The 19318-nt window shown below is 51.3% G+C and overlaps 3 protein-coding genes across 3 annotated transcripts; 1 reads left to right on the top strand and 2 right to left on the bottom strand.

Annotated features, from left to right (window-relative positions):
- Positions 1-59: 59 nt before the first annotated feature.
- Positions 60-9976, bottom strand: LOC117897691. The gene is made up of 10 exons (XM_034806714.1): positions 7988-9976; positions 5008-7122; positions 4674-4939; positions 4280-4614; positions 3977-4218; positions 3727-3917; positions 3498-3659; positions 2889-3426; positions 2447-2820; positions 60-2370 (listed from the first exon to the last, which is right to left on the bottom strand). Exons 1-10 carry the CDS (start codon positions 9293-9295, stop codon positions 2196-2198), a joined length of 5706 nt encoding a protein of 1901 aa, XP_034662605.1. The 5' UTR covers positions 9296-9976; the 3' UTR covers positions 60-2195.
- Positions 9977-11859: 1883 nt separating this feature from the next.
- LOC117897493 (beta-1,3-galactosyltransferase brn) lies at positions 11860-13766 on the top strand. Its single transcript, XM_034806387.1, has 2 exons — positions 11860-12366; positions 12429-13766. Exons 1-2 carry the CDS (start codon positions 12099-12101, stop codon positions 13334-13336), a joined length of 1176 nt encoding a protein of 391 aa, XP_034662278.1. The 5' UTR covers positions 11860-12098; the 3' UTR covers positions 13337-13766.
- Positions 13767-15335: 1569 nt separating this feature from the next.
- Positions 15336-17846, bottom strand: LOC117897487. The gene is made up of 6 exons (XM_034806376.1): positions 16698-17846; positions 16462-16637; positions 16123-16396; positions 15757-16051; positions 15583-15695; positions 15336-15503 (listed from the first exon to the last, which is right to left on the bottom strand). Exons 1-6 carry the CDS (start codon positions 17794-17796, stop codon positions 15352-15354), a joined length of 2109 nt encoding a protein of 702 aa, XP_034662267.1. The 5' UTR covers positions 17797-17846; the 3' UTR covers positions 15336-15351.
- Between the last annotated feature and the right edge of the window lie 1472 nt (positions 17847-19318).

Below are 19318 nucleotides of genomic sequence, written 5' to 3'. Positions count from 1 at the left end.
GATTTATATTCTTTATTAGTCGGAAATGTTTGCTTGTCGGCAATATCTGTTGCCCATATGTATAATTATTTATTTGAATTATTTAATTTCTTATGCTTAACAGTAACGTGATTGATTGCAAACGAAATGTGCCTCTGCCTGCTAGGGATTTTCTTTCATAAGTCAGCGAATCAGCAAATTGCTTCAAACATAAATGTTTAGGTGCGTCAAATGGTTAATAAAATGCCTCTCTCTGGAAAGAACATTCCACTGCATCAGAGTGTCGTGTCGCAGCTTAATCGTAATCTACATTAAAAAATAAAACCAAGAAAAAAACAAAACAAATGAGTCGCAGATTTCTGTGACAGAAATTCTGCGTTCGATAACAATTGAAAATTTGTGAGTTATGCTATAGTGATCTCTGGATAGATATTGTACATACATACATCCAAATCTTTGCTTATATATTTGATTGTTACACAAAAATACACGTCTAGTAGTCTAGTAATCCCCTCCCCAGTCAAGCGGTCGGAGTGGCGAACGCCATAGAAGTTCTCTTTTTGCACTCCGACCTTATGGCGGGACTGGGAATTGGAGTTGGGTGTTATGTGTGGGCGTGGGTGGGGGTGGGGCGACATGGATAATCCTGGAGTACTCATAACTTACAGTTTAGACTACGCATTCCTAATGTCCATACAAGTTACACATGCATACATACACAAACATGTGTGTAGTATGTGTGTGTGTAACAGTACAGTACACACACAATCAATTTCCTAATCTATCAACTACTCTTTATGTGTGTGTGTGTGTGTTTGCACGTGGATCCGTTAGACGCGCAAATTTGCCGAGCGGTGGGGTGATGTGACACAAAACTAAAATTAAATGATTCCTTTCCACACTTTGCACAGTCCACACGCACAATATGCATTGCACTTTTGTGATATTGGTCGATTGATATAAAACCTGTATAACCTGCAGGAGGAGAGGGTAGGGCTAGATTTGGGGCAGGGGGTATCTTTTCCTTGAGGCACTTGTGGCAAACTTGGCTAACAGAAAACTCCTAAAAAAATACAAATTGTCCAAAGTTTTGTTTTTATGGATATGTACGGGAAATGGCCTAGGAATGTTGTGTGGTGGGGGTGTGATGCAGGGGGGAGTATCTCGCTCACGAAACCAGTTAACCCAGATCGAATCTGTTAGTGTGTGTGTGTGTGTGTGCGAGTATGGCTGAATACAATCATCACTTGTGTATTTCTTTTTGTTTTCTTCTTCTTCTGTTAACGACTATCAGTACTTTAACCTGCTATGTACATACATATGTATGTATGTATGTATAGACTGCAATATATGTATGTACATGCATACATATGCATATGTAATATGTTGGTATAAAGTTACTTTTTTTCTTTTTGATTCATTCTGCTTATCGGCTACACGTACACATACATACATACATATATTTCTGCTCTTGTTGCAATGCAAATTTTCATATGTTCAAAAAAATGGTTCTTCTCTCATGGGATTCCCGCTTTAGCTGTTTTTCTGATTATTGTTATTGTTACATTCACGTGGGGGTGTGTGTGTGTGTGTGTGTCTATCGCGAGTACGTAAAATGCGGTTCACAGCTGTACGTCTTGGGCAGGGGTGGGGGGGTCTTGGATTTATACTAATGATTAGCTATATGAAACGCACTGTAACTGTTGAGTATACAATCTCTCTCGCTCTCCCACTTTCTTATGACTAGACGCGCTTCGATACACTCCAGTCCCTAAAACTAGCAACGCGCAGACACCGCAGATGGGAAAAATGGACACAGGGGCTGGGCCAGGCTGCAGCGATCGAAAACATGCAATAATAATGAAAACAAACAAAAATAATAATTAACAAACATTTTACATGTACAAAAAAAAAGAATGAATTAAAATGCGTTAATCATGAAACATTTGGCAGTCGAAGAGGCACCCGCGAAAGGTCGACGCTGGTTCGGGCTGCCTCTCATTTCGATTCATGATGCGATTGGTAATGGTTTCTACATATATATATGTATGTACATATAGCATCTATATCAGTGAGCGGCATGGGTCACTGCTGGATCTATAATTATAGCTAAATGTGTATGGCGGATCTCTTGTTGTGGCTGCTGCTTGGAGCTGCGTGTGATGTCTGGTCCAATGTCTGGCTTGGTGGGTGTGCTTGTCGATGAGTTGCCAAGTCTAAACCGTATCTGGTTCGGCTGACTCCGCAGCTGCTGCCTCTGCAGTTGTCGCCTCTGTGGGCGAGGCATTTGTGCTGGTGGATTGACTGGCATACTTGCAGGACTCAGTCAGGCACTTGCAGCCCAGTGTTGAGCGATGCTCTGTCCGCCAGAACTTCTCACCGTAGTCGTAGCTGTTTAGACAGAAAAACACAAAACTTAGCGCGTTCTCGGAGACAGAGACAGAGAGAGAGAGAACAATTATCTCACCAGATCTCTTCGCCGGCATCGATGTCGCGGCACGCGAAGAAGGCAATCTTGGGGAAGCGATAGTCCTGATGCTCGTAAAAGACGCGCACGGCCAGCACATTGGGCTCGCAGGAGTGATTGAAGAAGCGGGTCACGTTGCCATAGTAATTGGCATCGATGCAGTGCCCATGGCCCAGGTCGAAGTAGTAGCTGTCGTCGGTGCGGCGATCTGCCTCCGGGGCGGTCAGTATCTCCCCCGTGTAGCATGCCACAAAGGTGCCTTTAGGGACATTGGCCAGTGCACGCACGCCCCAGCCTTTGGCCGGATCCTCACACTCGACGATCTGCAGCGGCGTTCTCGTGCCGTTCTGTACCACGCGATTCTTGCACGACAACTGATGGCAAAGAGAATGCATGATGTGGACAGGCTCGAGAGAGTTTAGAGAGCGGCGACAGAGCTCACCTGATTGCAGCCGCAGACATCATTGCACTCAAAGATCACCGCCGGATCGTCGTAGTTGAAGTCGGAGGTGAGGCGACTCTCGGCCGTGTACCAGTTCTGCGAGGAGGCGCCATTGCACTGGCACTGATCGCTGCTGCAGCTGTCCAGGCAGGAGCAGATGCGCATCTGGGAGACGCGACGATCGATCTGCACAGAATTCTGCTGAATGATGCAGTTGGTGATGTACCGAAAGTCGGGCCACATCAGCGTGTCCGCCTCATCCTCGTTCTCCGACATTGTCAGCTCATTGCGCACCGCCTGAATGGGCCGCGCCTCCCGTCCGTTCGAGGCGTCCGCACACACGACCAGGGTGCGCAGGCCCAAGGGTCGAAAGCTGCGCATTTGCATGTTGAAGCCAACCGTGCGGCCGCACTCTGACTCCTCGTTGGGTATGCAATCGAAGGGCAGCTGCTCGGCCTTGTTCTTCACCATCAAGTCAGCTCCATTGGCAATGAGGGCGATGCACATTCGGGTCACCGAATGACGACAGGCAATATGGCTGTGGGGGTATTGGTTCGTTTCATTAATCTCTTCCAGCTGCTGGGGGAGTGGGCTGGGGAGGAGACTTACAGCGGTGTATCGCCCTCCACATTCTGGACATTGCAGTCGGCACCTGCCTGCAGCAGCACCGTGATCGTGTCCAGGCCATTATTGTGCAGCGTTGACCAATGCAGCACCGTGTTGTTGTCGTTGTCGCAGATATTCGGATCAGCTCCTTGGTTCAGCAGCAAACTGTGGGCATAATTTCATTCATTGCATTTAATTATGACGAGGGGACAACTGCCTGACTGCCACTCACCTCACAATGTCCGTGTGTCCGAGCTCGGCGGCCCAGACCATGGCCGTCCAGCCGCCCTCGTCCTGTGCATCGATGAAGCTCAGAAAGTTGGTAATGTTCCGCGAGGCCTTGTAGCTGTCCACGATCAGCTGCGTGGCCTCCACGCTGCCCAGCTTGGCAGCAATATGTAGACTCGTCTTGCCATCGGGCCCCTGCCAAAACAGAGATTTCAATTAGAGGCCAGAGGCAGAGCATTAGGCAAAAGCATTACCTTGATGGCAACATCGGCACCGCATTGCAGGAAGAGATTGAGCATGTCGCACTTCTCGTTCATCACCGCACACATCAGGGCCGTTCGCAGTTCGCTGTCGACAATGTTGACAAAGTCCTGGGAGCTGGCGCCCTTGCAGAGCAGCAGGTAGGCCATCTGTAGGGTGCCCGAGTGGGCCACCAGATGCAGGCAGGTGCCATTCAAGAACTCCCGTATCGGTGTTAGCACATTAAAGTCCGCAGCTGTACGAGAACGAAGATGTTTAATCGCAGCCAGAGGCACAGTGGACAGTGTGGAACTCACCTAGAATCTCGGCCACACGCTCCAGATCATCGTTCTGCACCGCATAGTACATGTCGCGGGAGGTGAACTCTGTGGTCACGCGACCGCTGGCCGATACAACGTGTCCACGCAGCACCACATTCATCACCGAGTCGGGTATCAGCTGCTCGAAATTGATGGTTTGACTTTGGCTCCCCGAGCTGGCTCCCTTTGCGCCGCGCGGCGTTCCGTTCGCTTTGGATCCAGAGCTGGAGGATGCTGATGCCCTGCCCTTGGGCTTGGCGCTGGCATTGGGCACCTTGCCGGGGCCCGCAAACTGCGCCAAATGCGAGGAGGTTGTCAGCTTGGCCGGTTTGCTGCAAGAAAGGTTAAAGATGAACCCTGGACTGCCTCCACTCGGACCTAATCCACTCACATCTTGTACTTTTGGGTGGCCAGAAAGACGGGCAGAGTCTGGCACTTCATGGTCACCGTGGAGGTGCGCTCGGGCGTGTCCAACCCGCAGTGCGGGCACTTCAACACCAACATGGGGCTGCTGAACTTGCTGCCGGCAGACCCTGATGCCGATCCGCCCGGCTGCTGCTGCTGCCGCTGCTGGTCATCGTAGGGACTGTTGAGGATGAAGCGCTGAGCGCAGTCCGGATGAAAGAAATGCTGCTGCTTGCACAGCACAAACTTTCCCTGAAATGTGAATGTGAATTCGGTTAGCAAAAGGATTGGGACTAGGCGCATGGATTTTTGCATCTCACCTGCGTGCAGAAGATGCCGCAGCCGGCGCAGCAGTTGTGGGCATGAAGGCGCTTCTTGTGCTCATCACAGAGGATCATGTAGCCCACCCGCTGGCTGGGACGTAGCAGGTTGTGCACCTCGGCCGGCAGCTCGTTGCAGCAACCGATCTTCTGCTCGTCCACATTGTCAATGGCACAGCAGTAGGAGGAGTCCGGTGCATTTCGCGCATAGTACTGAGAGCTCTTCTGGCACAGGCAGAGGCACTTGGCCTGTGCCAGCTTGGAGGTTGTGGGAATGCCATCGGCACCAGCATCGTCCAAGGATCCGGCCGGCACATCTGCCAGAATGGATCTGTTCAATGAGTGAAGCTGTTCAGCATCCAGCGCTGCCGATCTTCCTGCTGCCTGTGACTGTCCCTCTCCAGCTCCAGCTGCAGCTCCTCCACGAACGGCCACGCGGCGTGTCAACTTCGCTGGGGCCTGGGGTGGATGCTGTGATTTCAATGAAGGAGCCACCGCTGCGGCTGCTGCCGCTGCTGCCGCTGCTGCAGCTGCTGCTGCTGCTGAGGTCGTGGGCTGTTGCTCCTTGGCGGCGGCATTGCGGAGACGCAAAGTGACACTCGGCTTGCCCACCTGCACACGGGTGGTGGGCACAAACTCGTTGTCCGTGTTGGAGCTATCGTTGTCGGAGGCCTCCTCGCTGTTGTTGCGCTTCAGGCCGAGATGCTTCAGATGCTTCTCCTTCTGCTTGGCCAGCTTTCGCTGCTGCTTCTTGTTCAGTTTGCGCTCCTCCGGTGAGCGGTTAGCGGTCAGTCGGGCTGCCTTGATGTCGCAGAGGAACTGATCGACATCCGGGCTGGGCTTCACGCGGCTCTTGGCCAGCAGGGCCGCTCCCGAGTTCTCAATGTCGCGCAGGGACTTGGAGAAGAGACGCTTCTTGATGGCACTCGTCCCGGCCGGATGCTGTCCCCCATCGAATCCGCTGCCATCCGACTTGTCGCTCTTCTGACGCGACGTGGAGGAATTGGATCCGCCGCCACCGCCTCCTCCTCCTCCGCTACCGGACGGCTGCGGCGTCTCGAAATGGGAGTCACCCTCAGCTGCCGTCTCCCAGTGGGTCATGCGCTCGATGTGCTTCGTCTCGAACTCACAGCGCAGCTCATCATTTTCGAGGATTTTCGGCGTAGGCTTGATCCGTCGCTTGGAGCGCTTTGGCAGCTGAACATCGCTAGAAGCCATTCCCATGCCTCCCCCATGGGCCGTCTGCACGGTCCGTTTGTTCCCATTTATCAGGGGCAGAGACGTACTGGAGTTGCCGCTTCCCGATGCCGATGCTGAGGTGTGGGGTTCCGTTTTGGCTACCGGCGGTATCTTGGCCTTCCGTCCGCGCTTTTTCGGCGGCGTCTTCTCGTCCAGCACGGCAGCAGCTGCAGCGGCGGCGGCGCCACCCGCAATGCCGACCAGCTCTGGCAGCAGCATTTCGGACGTCGCGGGCAGCGCCTCTGTCTTGACCTCGTCCCAGGCGGGACCGTCCGCTGGATGGCGATTGCCCAGGCGGACACTGCGTCGCATCCGCTTGGCATCAGCGCTGGGAGCAGCCGTTTCCCCTGCCTCCTCCTGCTCCGTCTTCACTGCCACTAGCTCGGCCAGCGGCTGATCCTGCTGCTCCTCGGGCAGCCTTCGCTTGCGGCCAGGCGCCTTCCGCTCGACGACTGGCTCCTCCATGAGTGGCGGCGTCTCGCTGACTGCAGCTGGAGCCGCATCCGACTCGGCATCTGTTTTGATCTTCTTTGCACGACCGCGTCCCCGCTTGGGTGCTGGCGGGGATCTGGTACTGGTCACGCCGCTCCCGGAGGTGGCATCCTCCATTTGTGGTGGCTTCTCCGGCTCCTTCTTCACATTGCTCACCTCGCTGCTCTCCTCCAGAGCTGAGCTGAGCTCCTGGACATTCGGCGCAGCATCTTCCTCCGCCACTGGCTCAGCCTGTGGCTCGTCAGGGATTGCAGGGGTTGCCGCAGTGGCAGTGGCACTGGCAGTGGGTGTGCTGCTGCTGCTGCTGCTGTTGCTGGGGATGTGGCTATCCGTGGGTCGAGGTGTGCGACGCGAGCGCCGCGCACTGCCAGGTGAAATTTGTTCCTGCAAAAAGGGATGTGGATGAGCAAAAGGAATCTTTTGATACCAATTCATTTGGAGCACGTTCTTAACGGGGAGTCTAGGAGTCTAGGGAGGGGGGAATAGTTGCGCCTTAGCCTTCATGGTTACCACGGTAACGACTCCAGAGCCAAACAGACAGATAAGGGTCAGGGTATGCATTGGTGTGTAAAAGTGTATGTACGTATGTACATATTTATGTATGTATGTATGTACAGATGTACGTATAATACTACTTTAATGCATTTTAGATTCTGTGTTAATCTGTGGACATCGACATCTCTTCAGATTGAAGCCAAATCAATCAGTTTCTATGCGAATACATACATACATACATTCGTACACACATGCCTACATACATATCTTAGCTGCCTTATTGCTGTGCTGATCCCGTAATTACATACACTTATTCCATCATCACTTTTCTGTGCTGCGATCGAAGAGCTTTAAGCTCGCTGGCCCGCTGTGGTAAAGCTTTTCTTTTTGCTTGCATCGGACAGTTGTTGGAGCTCCCCTGATAACGCAACAATCCAATCAGATACACAGCCACACACACACACACACACACGCATATACAGTTGCACCCCCCTCATCATTTACTACTCCTAAGTTTTGGAATAACGGTTAACCCCCCCACACTCAGCTCTCTCGCACTTCCTGTTGCACCTGATGGCAGCAGCTTGATGGCTACCCACCACGATGGCATATCCCATCGATGAAATCACCGTAAAACGGAAAGTGAATCAAATAAATGGAGCGAAGAGCACACCAGTCTGAGGCTCGGGTTTGAGGAACACACCACACAGACACACACTTCCACGCACACGTACACACATACACGGATACGTACATTTTTATCAGCACTCGCTGCGGCTGCTGGTGGTTCTGCTGCTGCTTCTGCCGCCTGGTCGCTGCTGCTGCTGCTGTTGCTGCCAGCAGTGGCAGCATTCATCAAATTCGAATCTGTTGCGTCAGCGCAGCAGTCGACGTCAACGCTAATGCTGGCAGAATTGACAACAAGTGGAGCCGGAGCCGGAACCGGAGTCGGAATCGGAGATGATGCTGTGGCTGTATCTGTAACCGAAGCTTCTGTTTGTGATGGGGATTCTGCTGCAGCTTCGGCTGCCGCTGCTCCTGATGATTCTTCGAGTTCCTTCTGCTTTGGTGTCGCTTTTGCCCGCCGCTCTGGCAGAAGATGATCCCTCTCCTTTGCCTCCTCAGTCTTGATGCCTTGCGTATCCGTGTTCGCCGTGCTTCCTGGCTCCCTTTCCACTTTTACCGTAATTGGGCTGACGTCGGCCACCCCACTGCTTGTTGCCTCTTCTGTTGTGGCTGCAGCGTTGTCATCGCTGCCATTGGCGGGCGGTGCCTGCCCTGCAGCTGACGCCTCCCCACCAGCGTTTGCATTCCCGATGCATTTCTCTTCGGCAATGCGTTCGTCGTCGATGCATTTCACTTCGGCATTGCGCTCGTCGCCGACGTCGTCGCACTCGGCTGACGAAGCTGCTTTGGCGGGAGCTGTGTTGGGTATCTGTTTCTCCTCTTCTTCAGGTTTACCTGCTGCTGCTTCTGCTGCAGCTTCTGTCTCTGCCTCTGCTTGTGTCTCTGCCGCTGTTTCGGTTTCTGACGCCTTCTGTCCTTCTACTGCTGTCTCTTCCTTCTCTTCTTTAGCTGGCTCATCCTGCACTGCTGACACTTTTGATTCCTTCTGCAGGCGGTCTTCAGGTGTTGCCGCTGCTGCAGCCGTTGCCGCTGCAGCTTCTTCCTCCTCCAGCTTCACGGCTGCGGCATCAACCACGTCCGCCAGCAGTTCCTTGATGTTTTCCTCAATATCCTCTGTCGGAACCAGTTCCGCTGCTCCTTTCTTCTCCTTGGACAGTGTCTCCTCCTCAGGGCTACACTTCTGCTTGGCTTGCTCCTCCGCTTCCGCGTCCGGCTCTGCCTTCCCCGCCTCCGCTTGCACCTCCTCGCAGGCGCGGCTCTGCTTCTTCTCTTTGTCCTTGCAGGCAAACTGATTGTTGGCCAGATTGCGCCACTTGAGCGTCTTGTCTTCGGCGAGGTCCAGGTTGAGCAGCGTGCCCCCCTCCGCAGTGCTGGTGGCGCAGTCGCTGTTAAAAGTACTGGACATGCTGTTGAGCAGCTCCACAAAGTCCGTCATCTTCAAGGGCGAATGTGGAGCAGACTCCTCCTCTCCCGTGTCCCCCCTCTTTGAAGATTTTTCCCCCCGTCGTTGAATTTTACGTTTCTTCTCCCTCTTCGTTCTTCACTTTGATTATTTTTCGGAAGATTTATGTTCTCCGCTTTTGAATACAAATGGTGCGGCTGCTTTTGCTGTTGCAAAATATGAAATCGGAATCAATATTAATTTTCACCACTCAGCCTTCGGCAGCAGCAGCAGCGACACGGGCAGCGCCACTTCGCATAGCCTCCCTGCGAACGGCAGTGGTGGCTACCAGGCTACCAGGCGAAGAGAAGCCATCATCATCACCATCACCATCACCATAGTATTAACATCGTCGCATCGACATCCACATCAATATGCTACTTGGGGGTGTGCTGGTTCTAGTGCTGGTGTGGGCTTCTGGCAGGCTTCTCCAGCGATAAGATTGCCTTTGGCTCTGGCGCTGCCTCTGCTTTTGCTTTTGCTCCGAGGGGAACCGAACGCGAAGCCGAACCGAGCAGAGCAGCGCGACGCGACGCAACGTGACGCGAGCAGAGCTGTCGAATTTATCTATTTTGCCATCGCCTCAAGAGCTTACCAAGATTTTTTTAGTGTTATATTTTCATCACTTATACGCGAGCAGATTCCGCAGAAAAAGCAGAAAACGCAATGCAAATGCACTGAAAATTAAATTATAGTCGGTGGGACGACACTACTACTACTCCACTCCTTGCCCTCCTTCTTTTTATCCACCCGCCGCCACAATGGAGTGAAAAACCAACAACAAATAAACAACGCCAACCGAGGCAGAGACGCGGACGTAGACCGAGAGCGAGGCGAGGCGAGCGCAGACGTTGGCGGTGACTGCGTTTTGGTGGACAAACTGCCACAGTTAGCTTTTAAAGCGCGAGGGACATGGGATGGGTGGTGTAGGGGGGAAAACACGCGACGTGTTTTAATCGTTCACTACATAAATTAAGGTTCAGCCTTCGAATTATATTTATTGAAAATGTTTTAGTTTTCCCAACACTTTGGGAGAAAGACTGTTTTGTGTAGAAATCGCTATGCTGATTAGCTCACGTTGATTTTTTTCTCTTCTCTTGTGTGCTGGTGCTGCTGCTGCTGCTTGTGCTGGTGCTGCTGCTGGTTTGACACTACTGCTGCTATTTCAACAGCCTACTGCTCTGTTGGAGCTCAGTTACAACTTGAATATGACTTTGATTTATAAATTTCTGCTGAAATTGTTCAATGCTCTCGAACAACAACAACATGCTCTACCACCTAGCGGTCTTGCTTCCGTTCCTTAGTGGATGCAGATTTTCGCTGCTTGGATTTTACTACCACATATCGACAGAGACGGCGACGGCGACTGAGACAATCAATTCACGAAACTCACACTATTAACCCATCAATGGCCACTTGTCTCGGTTTCGATTTCAGCTATTTCGATAATTTGTCTGCCACATTGAAGCACAATTAAAATAATTATTAAAAAATTATAAAGAAAAGCACTCACTCAAACACACACACACACGCAAGCACGCACTCACACGAACGAACACACTCCCACCGACAGAGAGACGCACGCACGCACACGAACAAACACTCCCACCAGTGAGACGCACTCACAAGTGTGACCGCGGACTTATCGATAGAATATACCATGTGACCCTCAAAATATAACGAAATATACCTTCTCATTTTCAAAACATACCGTAAATAACAAGAATCCTTAATAGTTTTCCTCGATTTTGAAATTCTATTTAATGTTATCAGCAAGTTAGCACTCTCGGCACTAAAACTATAATTTTATTCGGATCATCAATCAATTTTCCAGAAGATTGGCTAGTTTTCGGGACTTCCTTTTATTGGATTGCTTACAAAATAAGATTCAAACGAAAAGAGTCAATGAGAAAAAAGCATAATAAGTAAGTGGGAATGGATGTTACGGCTTTTGACTACTTGTTGCTTGTCCTTTGTATACCTTATTTTCGTTAATTAATGTTAACATTAAGTCTTTCAAGCTGCTTTTAAACATTACTAATGACTTTATGTTAGACTTAAATGTTTTTAACCTGGTTATAACCTGTCTTGGAGAATATTTGAAGATCCGAAACCTTTCACATTGAGTAGAGCCTGAGATTTCAAACATTTTCTCAATTCTACAGAACCATTTGCACCGAGGGCAGAAGAATGTTGGGGAACAGCTTCTCACTTTTCAAAGCATCACAAATTTGAATGTCGCCAACGGTAAGAAACTTAAATGGCTCCGCCAAGCTACAACAATACAAGGTGCGGCCATCCCATCCCGCTCTTCGGTGGCTCAAGATGTATCAAACCCTTTTTATTTCCATGTCACATTTATGATTGATGAGATAACTAGATGCAGGCATATCTTGGATCAATAGAATGTGTTGATTATGACGATTATAAATACGAGAGCGAATGCATAATGAATATTTTAAATTTATCAAATCAAACTTGTTTTCGTGCGCAGCTATCGATATTTCGATGGCGGATACCAAAACTGGTATTTTCTGCGAGTGCTGATAGTACGATGTCTTTTAGGCGTTAGTGCATTTCTCTGCGTTTTGTCACAGTTCCGTCGCTGCCCAATTATAAAAACCAAGAAAACAATTATTATTGGCTGTTTTCGTTGATATAAATTGACTTTACATCCACATGCCACACTCGCACACGTGACCATACACACACCAAATAACAAACACAAACACCCACGCCCACACTCAAACAAAAACACAAACACAGGGTACGGGGAACAACAAGAGAATGTCAGAAGATGCGCATGCGCGGCCGCAGATTGCTTCCAATTGTTTTGTCGCTGCTCATCATCGTTCTGCTGTGCATCAGCTACATTTCAAATCACCTGCGCGACTCCGCCTCATCCTCCGTGCCCCCCGACAGCGATGAGTTCCTGCTCCAGCTGCCCGCCGAAACAACCTCGGCGCCCAGGCTGCGTCCTCCGGCCGGACCTCTGTTAAACCTCACCGACTTCGACTATTTGCTGGCTAGCGATGTGTGTCGCCGCGCGGACAAGGAGCTTCTGGGTGAGTGTTGCAGCCTCTCGGAGTCGTCTCACGTGTCATCTCGTGTCTATTCTCGTCTATAGCTGTGCTCATTGTCACCTCGTATGCGGGCCACGACTCGCTGCGCGCCGCCCACCGCCAGGCCATAACACAGAGCAAGCTGGCCGAGATGGGGCTGCAGCGGGTGTTCCTGCTGGCCGCCCTGCCGCCCAGAGAGCGCTTCCTCACCCAGGCGCAGGTGATCAACGAGCAGGCCCGCTTTGGGGACCTGCTGCAGGGGAACTTCATTGAGGACTACCGCAATCTGAGCTACAAGCATGTGATGGGGCTGCGCTGGGCGGCTGGCGAGTGCAAGGGACGCACCAAGTTTATCATCAAGCTGGACGACGACATCATCTACGATGTCTTTCACTTGCGCCGCTACTTGGAGTCTCTGGAGGTAGGGCAGCCCACGCTGGCCACCTCGAGCACGCTGCTGGCCGGCTATGTGCTGGACGCAAAGCCGCCCATCCGCCTGCAGGCCAACAAGTGGTACGTGACGCAGCAGGAGTACCAGCAGCCCCTCTACCCGGACTACCTCTCCGGCTGGCTGTACATCACCAACGTGGCGACTGCCAGCCGACTCGTGGAGGAAGCGGAGCGGGTGCCCATCTTCTGGATCGACGATACGTGGGTGACGGGCGTGCTGCGTGCCCGTTTGGGCATTCCACTCGAGCGCCACAACGACTGGTACTCGGCCAATTCGGAGTTTCTCGACTGCTGTGTGCGTGACCTCAAGCAGCACAGCTTCGAGTGCGAGTACTCCGTGGGGCCCAACGGGGGACAAGCTAAGCTGCTCGTCGAGTTCCTGCATCACGTGGAGAAGTGCTACTTCGACGAGTGCACCAAGAGACCGGTGGGCAAGTCCCTCAAGGATACCTGCGTGGCGGCGGCCAAGGTCCACGTCCCCGAACACGGCCTACCCCAAGTGAAGCCTCTCAAGCTGAGATGACCTCCGTCCAAAGCACTGGCCACTGCTGGTTGCGCTGACCAATTGTATCCAATTCCAATTGTATCGAATGGTGTCCCTGGTGTCCGGGATATCCTCACACAGCACTCGATGTAGTTTTTTACTTAAGTTAAGGATCGCAATATCATCCACGTACCTCCACGTCTCTTAGTTTAGTTAGGATTTTTCTGAGCGCAAAGTCTAGCTCAGCAGCCAGCGAATCGGTTTATCCACATCTCTGGCGAGTGAGTTGGAGAGGCAGCCTATCCAAGCACCATCCATTCCATAGTGGATTTCGGAGCATCCACTATCCTAATATTAATGACGTACAAACCCACTTAATATGCTTATGTACTGTCCGTCCCCTAACCGTAGACTTTAAATCCTTGCAAAACCGATCAAATCATGATAATAAATATGAATGAATAGGGAACCTTTTGATTATTCTCTTAGGCATGGAAAACAAAAACATTTACGAAAACATCATGTTGGAAGTTTCGACGCGACAAGATGGATCTGGCGAAATCATTTAAATATTTTCTGTTTTTCGGCAAATTGTGATCAAGATCAAGGTCCAATGATGGATGACATTTCCTCTGCCAACTCGTCTGCTGCAGCCACTGACTCTGCCGCTGTCGACATTCCTCTGCTCTGCCACGATCAACAATATCATTCCTTAAGATTTTATGTATGTTTTAGATTTAAACGTTTGAAAGCTCCTAAAATAAAATATACCATTTTCTTGTTCAATGGGGAAACAAATTTGATTATTTTGGCATTTGCTGCTCTGCCATCTCATGGCAACGGGGGGGTGAGAGGTAAACACTGGGGATTTGTCATTATCGTTCTTTATTATCATAAATAGATTTAAATTAAATAAATGCAATACAATTAAGCACAATTTCACTTTGTTTCTATGAAATTACGTTTCTTGTTCTTATTTTGTTTTTGTTTTGCTTTGACCGGCGCGTCCTTAGTTTCGTTTTCTTGATTGCTTTTCTTTGCATGTTTATTGCGTTTCTTTTAAAATTAAATAAATGTGAGTGCGTGTGTGTGTGTGTGGGTGGGTGTAAAGGCGTGTGTGTGTGGGTGGGTGTGAAATATGTAAATGTGTGTGTGTGTGAGTGAGTGCGAGTGTGCGCTTCTGCGGCCGCAGTCTCTATAGAAGTTACAAAAAAGTCATTTATCCCATCGCTCCACTCTCTACCTCTCTCTCTCTCGCACTCGTTATGGGATTCCCTCTTTTGTAACTTTATAGAAAGTACGTGCTCGCAGTACATTTTTCTTAATGTTTTTTTTTGTGTTAGTTTTATTTTCATACTATTCGCATATTTGAAATGTGCAAAGCTCCTCCTTTGATTCTCATTCTCCTTCTACTTCTTCTTCCTCTTCTTAAGCTTCGTGCTCGCTTTCTTCGTTTCATTCTTTCTTTCTTAGTTTTGTGTGTAATGAAAAGTTCTTTTTTTTCTATAGGCAAACATCTCACGCCCTAAGTCTAAATAAATATAAATAAATAAATTGTATTTTAAGTACATACATATATTAATGTGTAAATCAATTAAAAAAAAAAACAAAAAATTATACGGTTGTCATTGGGCGTGTTGTGAATGGTGAGCGGTGAGCGGTGAGCATGGTGTGGGTGAGCTTATGTGTGCTGTCTGTGTGTGTGTGTGTGCGCGTGCGCTTGCGTGCGAGTGTGTGGTGTCTTGTGGTGCACTCTGGTATTCTGCTCTTAAGCTCCACTTTTCAGCGAAAGAGCGGGCAGAGACAGCTTGGGCAAGAGAGAGACAAAGCGATAGCTAGACATGCACAGTTACATGTGTATGTGTGTGTGTGTGTTGCGTGGATGCGTGGATGCGTGTTGTGTGAGTGACAATTTTTAGTGTGTATTTTATTTTTGTTTTCTTTCTTGCTTATCTTTCTTTCATTTTCGTTTTCTTTTGAAACTTTTTCTGCACTTGTTTTAGTTGTAGTTTTCCCTTCCTTTCCTTCGCACTCTCTCTCTCTCTCTGTCGGACTTATGCTACGATCTTGTGGGGCTGCATCCACTTCTTCATGTAGTAGCAGAACAGGGTGGAGATGTAGAGGAGAATCATCAGCGCACAGGTCACAGCCAGCGCCAGCACCGACGTCTTCGTGGGGCAGGGTTCGATGATGGTCACAGTCTTGTCTGTGTGCGGCACAAAACGAAACGGATTGAGGTTAGTTTTTTATCCGTTTAGGGTTTGAGGTTAAGGCCGAAGACTTACCTTTGGCAAAGTCTGTGCTGGGATCTGCCTTGAAGAATTCGCGCTTCTCATCGCCAAAGTCCAGGACCAGAATCTCCTGCGAGATGTTCATGGTGGTGTTCTTCGAGTCATTGCTGAGAAAGGAGAGGGGCAAAGTCAGACATTGGTCACGCATTTGGATGGTCAAGCACTCACCTATCGATCGAGCGACGACGCCTTCTGCCCAGCGACTCGAATGACTCCATGTTCCATTCACAGACAGCCGGCTCACAGGGGCCGAGGCAGTACTTGACATTGCACTGGAAGATGACGCCGTAGCTCTCGGTGAAGCGGAAAGCTTCGTAGGTCGATTGCAGGGCATTGCCGTCGGCGGTGAAGCCCGGGAAGATGGTCGGATCCGTGGGGCAGCCATCGTCATCAATGATCTTGAAGCTGGTGCGCGCATCCTTGGCCATGGCCACACACGAGCGTGCAAAGATGCCGTAAGGAGCTGCAGGACGAAGAAGATTTATTAGAATTCATATCCCCAGGGGGGTGTCTGTGGTGTGTCCAACTACTCACTGTCTTCGGGTATCTCGATGCGGAAGTTGAGGCGATCGCCAATGCGCACCGTCTCCACCTCGCGCTGGCGCGTATCCAAAATGCGAATCCTTGGTGGTGGCGCCTCCGGCGACGAGTTGATGTGAATCATGTCCGGATCACGGATGGGCATCATGCCGAACGTAATGTTCTTCGAGCTCATGTCGTATGTGCACTTCACCTTGTAGATCTTATCCGCCTTGGTCATCACCACGCTATGATGCTGCAGCACCACAGTGTTCGAGTAGACGCCAGTCTGGAGGAGCAGATGGGTTGATCACAGACTGATCACTGATCACTGATCATTGATCACACACTTACCACGCTCTGAGTGTTGCAGTCCTGTCCGATCATGGTCAGATCGAGGCGGAAGGCATCCGAGTTGATCACATCGATGTTGCACGTCTCGGAGCGCCCCAAGGCGTAGATGCGGCCATTGAATGGCTTATTGGTGCGCACCTGCACGGCGATCCGAGTGTCCTTGCAGTGCACAGAAACTAAAGAGGAGCGAAATCAGCTGAGAATCTTCTGGTGTGGCTTGGGCAAAGATCACTCACCATCGTAGCAAGTGCCAGTCTTGTCGCAGTTGACGTCGTTGCGGGTGAGATTGGTCAGATTGGGATCCTCGATGGTGTCCAGGCTGACGGGCAGCGTGTCGATCTTGTCCAGGGTGCCCGGCGGTGAGCCGGGGCCGGCGGCGGACTTCTCGCACTGATTCTCAAAGTACTGGCCAATGGGCTCGCCGTGGTCGATGAGAGGGCGCTCGTGGTTGAGGTAGGTGGAGGGTCCGTCGGGCAGGGTCTTGTGGTCGAGATGGTACAGCCGGCAGTTGTACTGAGCGCCCTGCGGCTGTCCCAGGTAGAGGAAGGAGCGGCACAGGAACTCGGACTCGATCTCGCAGGCCAATCGGCAGGCCGACTCGGATGTCACCTGCAGCTCCTTGTCCGTGTAGTAGTGGAGGCCGACGTACTGGGCCACCTTCTCCTCGGAGACGCCCATGCGCTGGGCATTGGCGAAGGAGCGGGTGTTCTTGCAGGCCTGCGCCGGCTTCAGGCAGAGATTCTCAAAGTAGTCGGTGCCCTGGGCATCCACCAGCTGCACAAACTGCCCGGAGCTGCGGCGATCCGAGTCGCTCAGCACGCACTTCATGTTGTTGTAGTCGTACTCCACGGAGCGGCACACGAAGCGCTTCTCGTTGAGGCAGGCGGACAGGCAGGCCTCCTTGGTGCTGGTGTAGATGAGGGCATTGTCCAGCCCGCGGATCACCTTGTTGGGCACCCGCTCGAACGACCATGGCCTGTGGCAGACATTCTCGCTGCGCAGCTGCAGCTTCACCATGTAGTACATGTTGGCGGAGCGCTGGGGCGCCGCCGATGGATTGGCCGCCGACGAGTCGTTCTGCAGCTGGCAGTGCGTCTCCTGCGACGGCGACAGCGGATTGACGACAAAGCTAAAGGCAGCCGCCTGGCAGTCGGCCTCCTCGCGGCACCAGCCCTGGCACTCGTACAGCGACAGATTCTTCACGCTGTAGTACGTGTTGCCCGGAAAGTCAAAGTCTGTCAGCTTCTCAAAGGCCATGCGAGCCTCCACGGCGCTGCCGGGCAGCGCCACCAAGAGCACGGCCATGGCCGAGACCATCATCAGACCCATGGACATTGTGTGTGTGCTGCGAGCGGCACTCCTGCTACTGCTGGTCGATCCTGTCATCTGCAAGAGCCAAGGAAGTGGCAAATATTTTCGGTTAGTTTTTGGAGTCAGCACTCTGCACTCTGCAGCTAGTTCCCAGTTCCCAGCCAGACCTCTTCCCCATCTTTGCCACTGCCCTGTCGTTCCGCTCTCCAAGCGCGACTGCTGACAGCCTCCAGACCCAGAGGAAGACAGTGGCATCCAGCTGCTGCTACAAGTTGCTACTTCCGCTGGCGGCTTGGCCCATTACACGCTTAACTAAACGCCGAGCCAGCGAGCCAATAAAAGCGAACTGTGGCATGACCAGAGAATGCGCCACAGTGGCATAGAAGGCAGCGATTAACCGTGGTCAGCTGGGTTCGTTGGCTCCCAAAAGACATCTTCCCACATCCCCAACACATCGACAGCCAATGGGGCTGACTGGCTGACTGGCTCACTGGATGACTGACTGACTGACTGACTGACTGACTGACTGACTGGCTGAGTGAATGCAACTGGTGAGACTTTAATGAGCTCGCTCTGGCTGCTGCCACGCTGCCTCGCTGCCTGCTGGTGGCATGGAGAGAGGAGAACTTTTGTTGACGATCTGCGGTTAGAAGTTCTAATGGCTCCCCACCGATTGCCATCCCGCAGCTCGCTCCTCGTTCCGTTCCGTCCCGCACCGTTTCGTTCCCAATTCACCTCCTGCCTGCCGCCCCCTCCCTTCCAATTCCAATTGCAATCTCCGGCAGCGCAAACAACTTTTTGGCATTCTTGTGGTTTCCATTCGAACGGGCAGCAAATTGCTTTCTGCGGATAGCCATCCCAGGCAAGTCCATTCATCCAATTGACCCCAGTGCGCATGGCGGTTCAGCGGGCTGACCCCCGCTGTCCGAAAAGGAGCAAGGAAGGAGGTCTGTGGTCACACATGTGCCAGGGCCAGTGCCAGTGCCAGTGCCAGGTGTGTGGGTGGTCACGTGTGGAAAGGGAAATCAACGAAATCGATTGTGAGAACACAAATCAAGTGAAGGATTTGCTCAATGAGCTGTGACTGAGAGAAGAGAGAGAGAGAGAGAGAGAGAACACGAATCAAGTGTTGAAGCAGGAAATCCTAGAGCCCGAAACCAGTATTCATTTAATCACTCAACACAAGCTGGAGAAATGCGAACGAATGACCGTTGGGTCTGGGATTGGGTGATAAAAAAGAGAGAAAGATTGCGGCATGAAGGATCGCTTCCTTTTGCAGTGGTTGGCCAGCAATTTGGATAATTATAGAGAGACTCAGGATAACTCATACACACTCAGACATTCAGCGCGAGTCATGGATTATTTAACTGCATTCATTTGCATTCATTTCTGGCACTGGAACTGGCACTGGCACTGGCCCTAGCCCCCCTACCAAAGTGGAAACAACTCTTGCGGAAGCTAATGCCATATATGTATGTGTGCACACACATATGCATGTATATGTATGCATGTGTGTGTGTACGCTCTTGCAGCGGCATTTACGATG

Source organism: Drosophila subobscura, chromosome A (assembly GCF_008121235.1).
Source record: "Drosophila subobscura isolate 14011-0131.10 chromosome A, UCBerk_Dsub_1.0, whole genome shotgun sequence".
Taxonomy (NCBI): Eukaryota; Metazoa; Arthropoda; class Insecta; order Diptera; family Drosophilidae; genus Drosophila; species Drosophila subobscura.
The sequence above is the reverse complement of the archived record's forward strand: the minus strand, read 5'-3'. Positions and strand labels throughout refer to the sequence as shown.

Bases quoted from the DNA above. Each gene is read 5' to 3' on its own strand.
- LOC117897691 (XM_034806714.1), bottom strand. From the start codon at position 9,295: ATGACGGACTTTGTGGAGCTGCTCAACAGCATGTCCAGTACTTTTAAC. The intron at 4,615-4,673 runs GTGAGTGGATTA...CCTTTCTTGCAG, and splicing joins GCCACCCAAAAGTACAAGAT to CAAACCGGCCAAGCTGACAA. The intron at 2,371-2,446 runs GTGAGATAATTG...CTGTCTAAACAG, and splicing joins GATGCCGGCGAAGAGATCTG to CTACGACTACGGTGAGAAGT.
- LOC117897493 (XM_034806387.1), top strand. From the start codon at position 12,099: ATGCGCATGCGCGGCCGCAGATTGCTTCCAATTGTTTTGTCGCTGCTC. The intron at 12,367-12,428 runs GTGAGTGTTGCA...TCTCGTCTATAG, and splicing joins CGCGGACAAGGAGCTTCTGG to CTGTGCTCATTGTCACCTCG.
- LOC117897487 (XM_034806376.1), bottom strand. From the start codon at position 17,796: ATGTCCATGGGTCTGATGATGGTCTCGGCCATGGCCGTGCTCTTGGTG. The intron at 16,397-16,461 runs GTAAGTGTGTGA...CTGCTCCTCCAG, and splicing joins ACTGCAACACTCAGAGCGTG to ACTGGCGTCTACTCGAACAC. The intron at 15,504-15,582 runs GTAAGTCTTCGG...TGCCGCACACAG, and splicing joins CAGCACAGACTTTGCCAAAG to ACAAGACTGTGACCATCATC.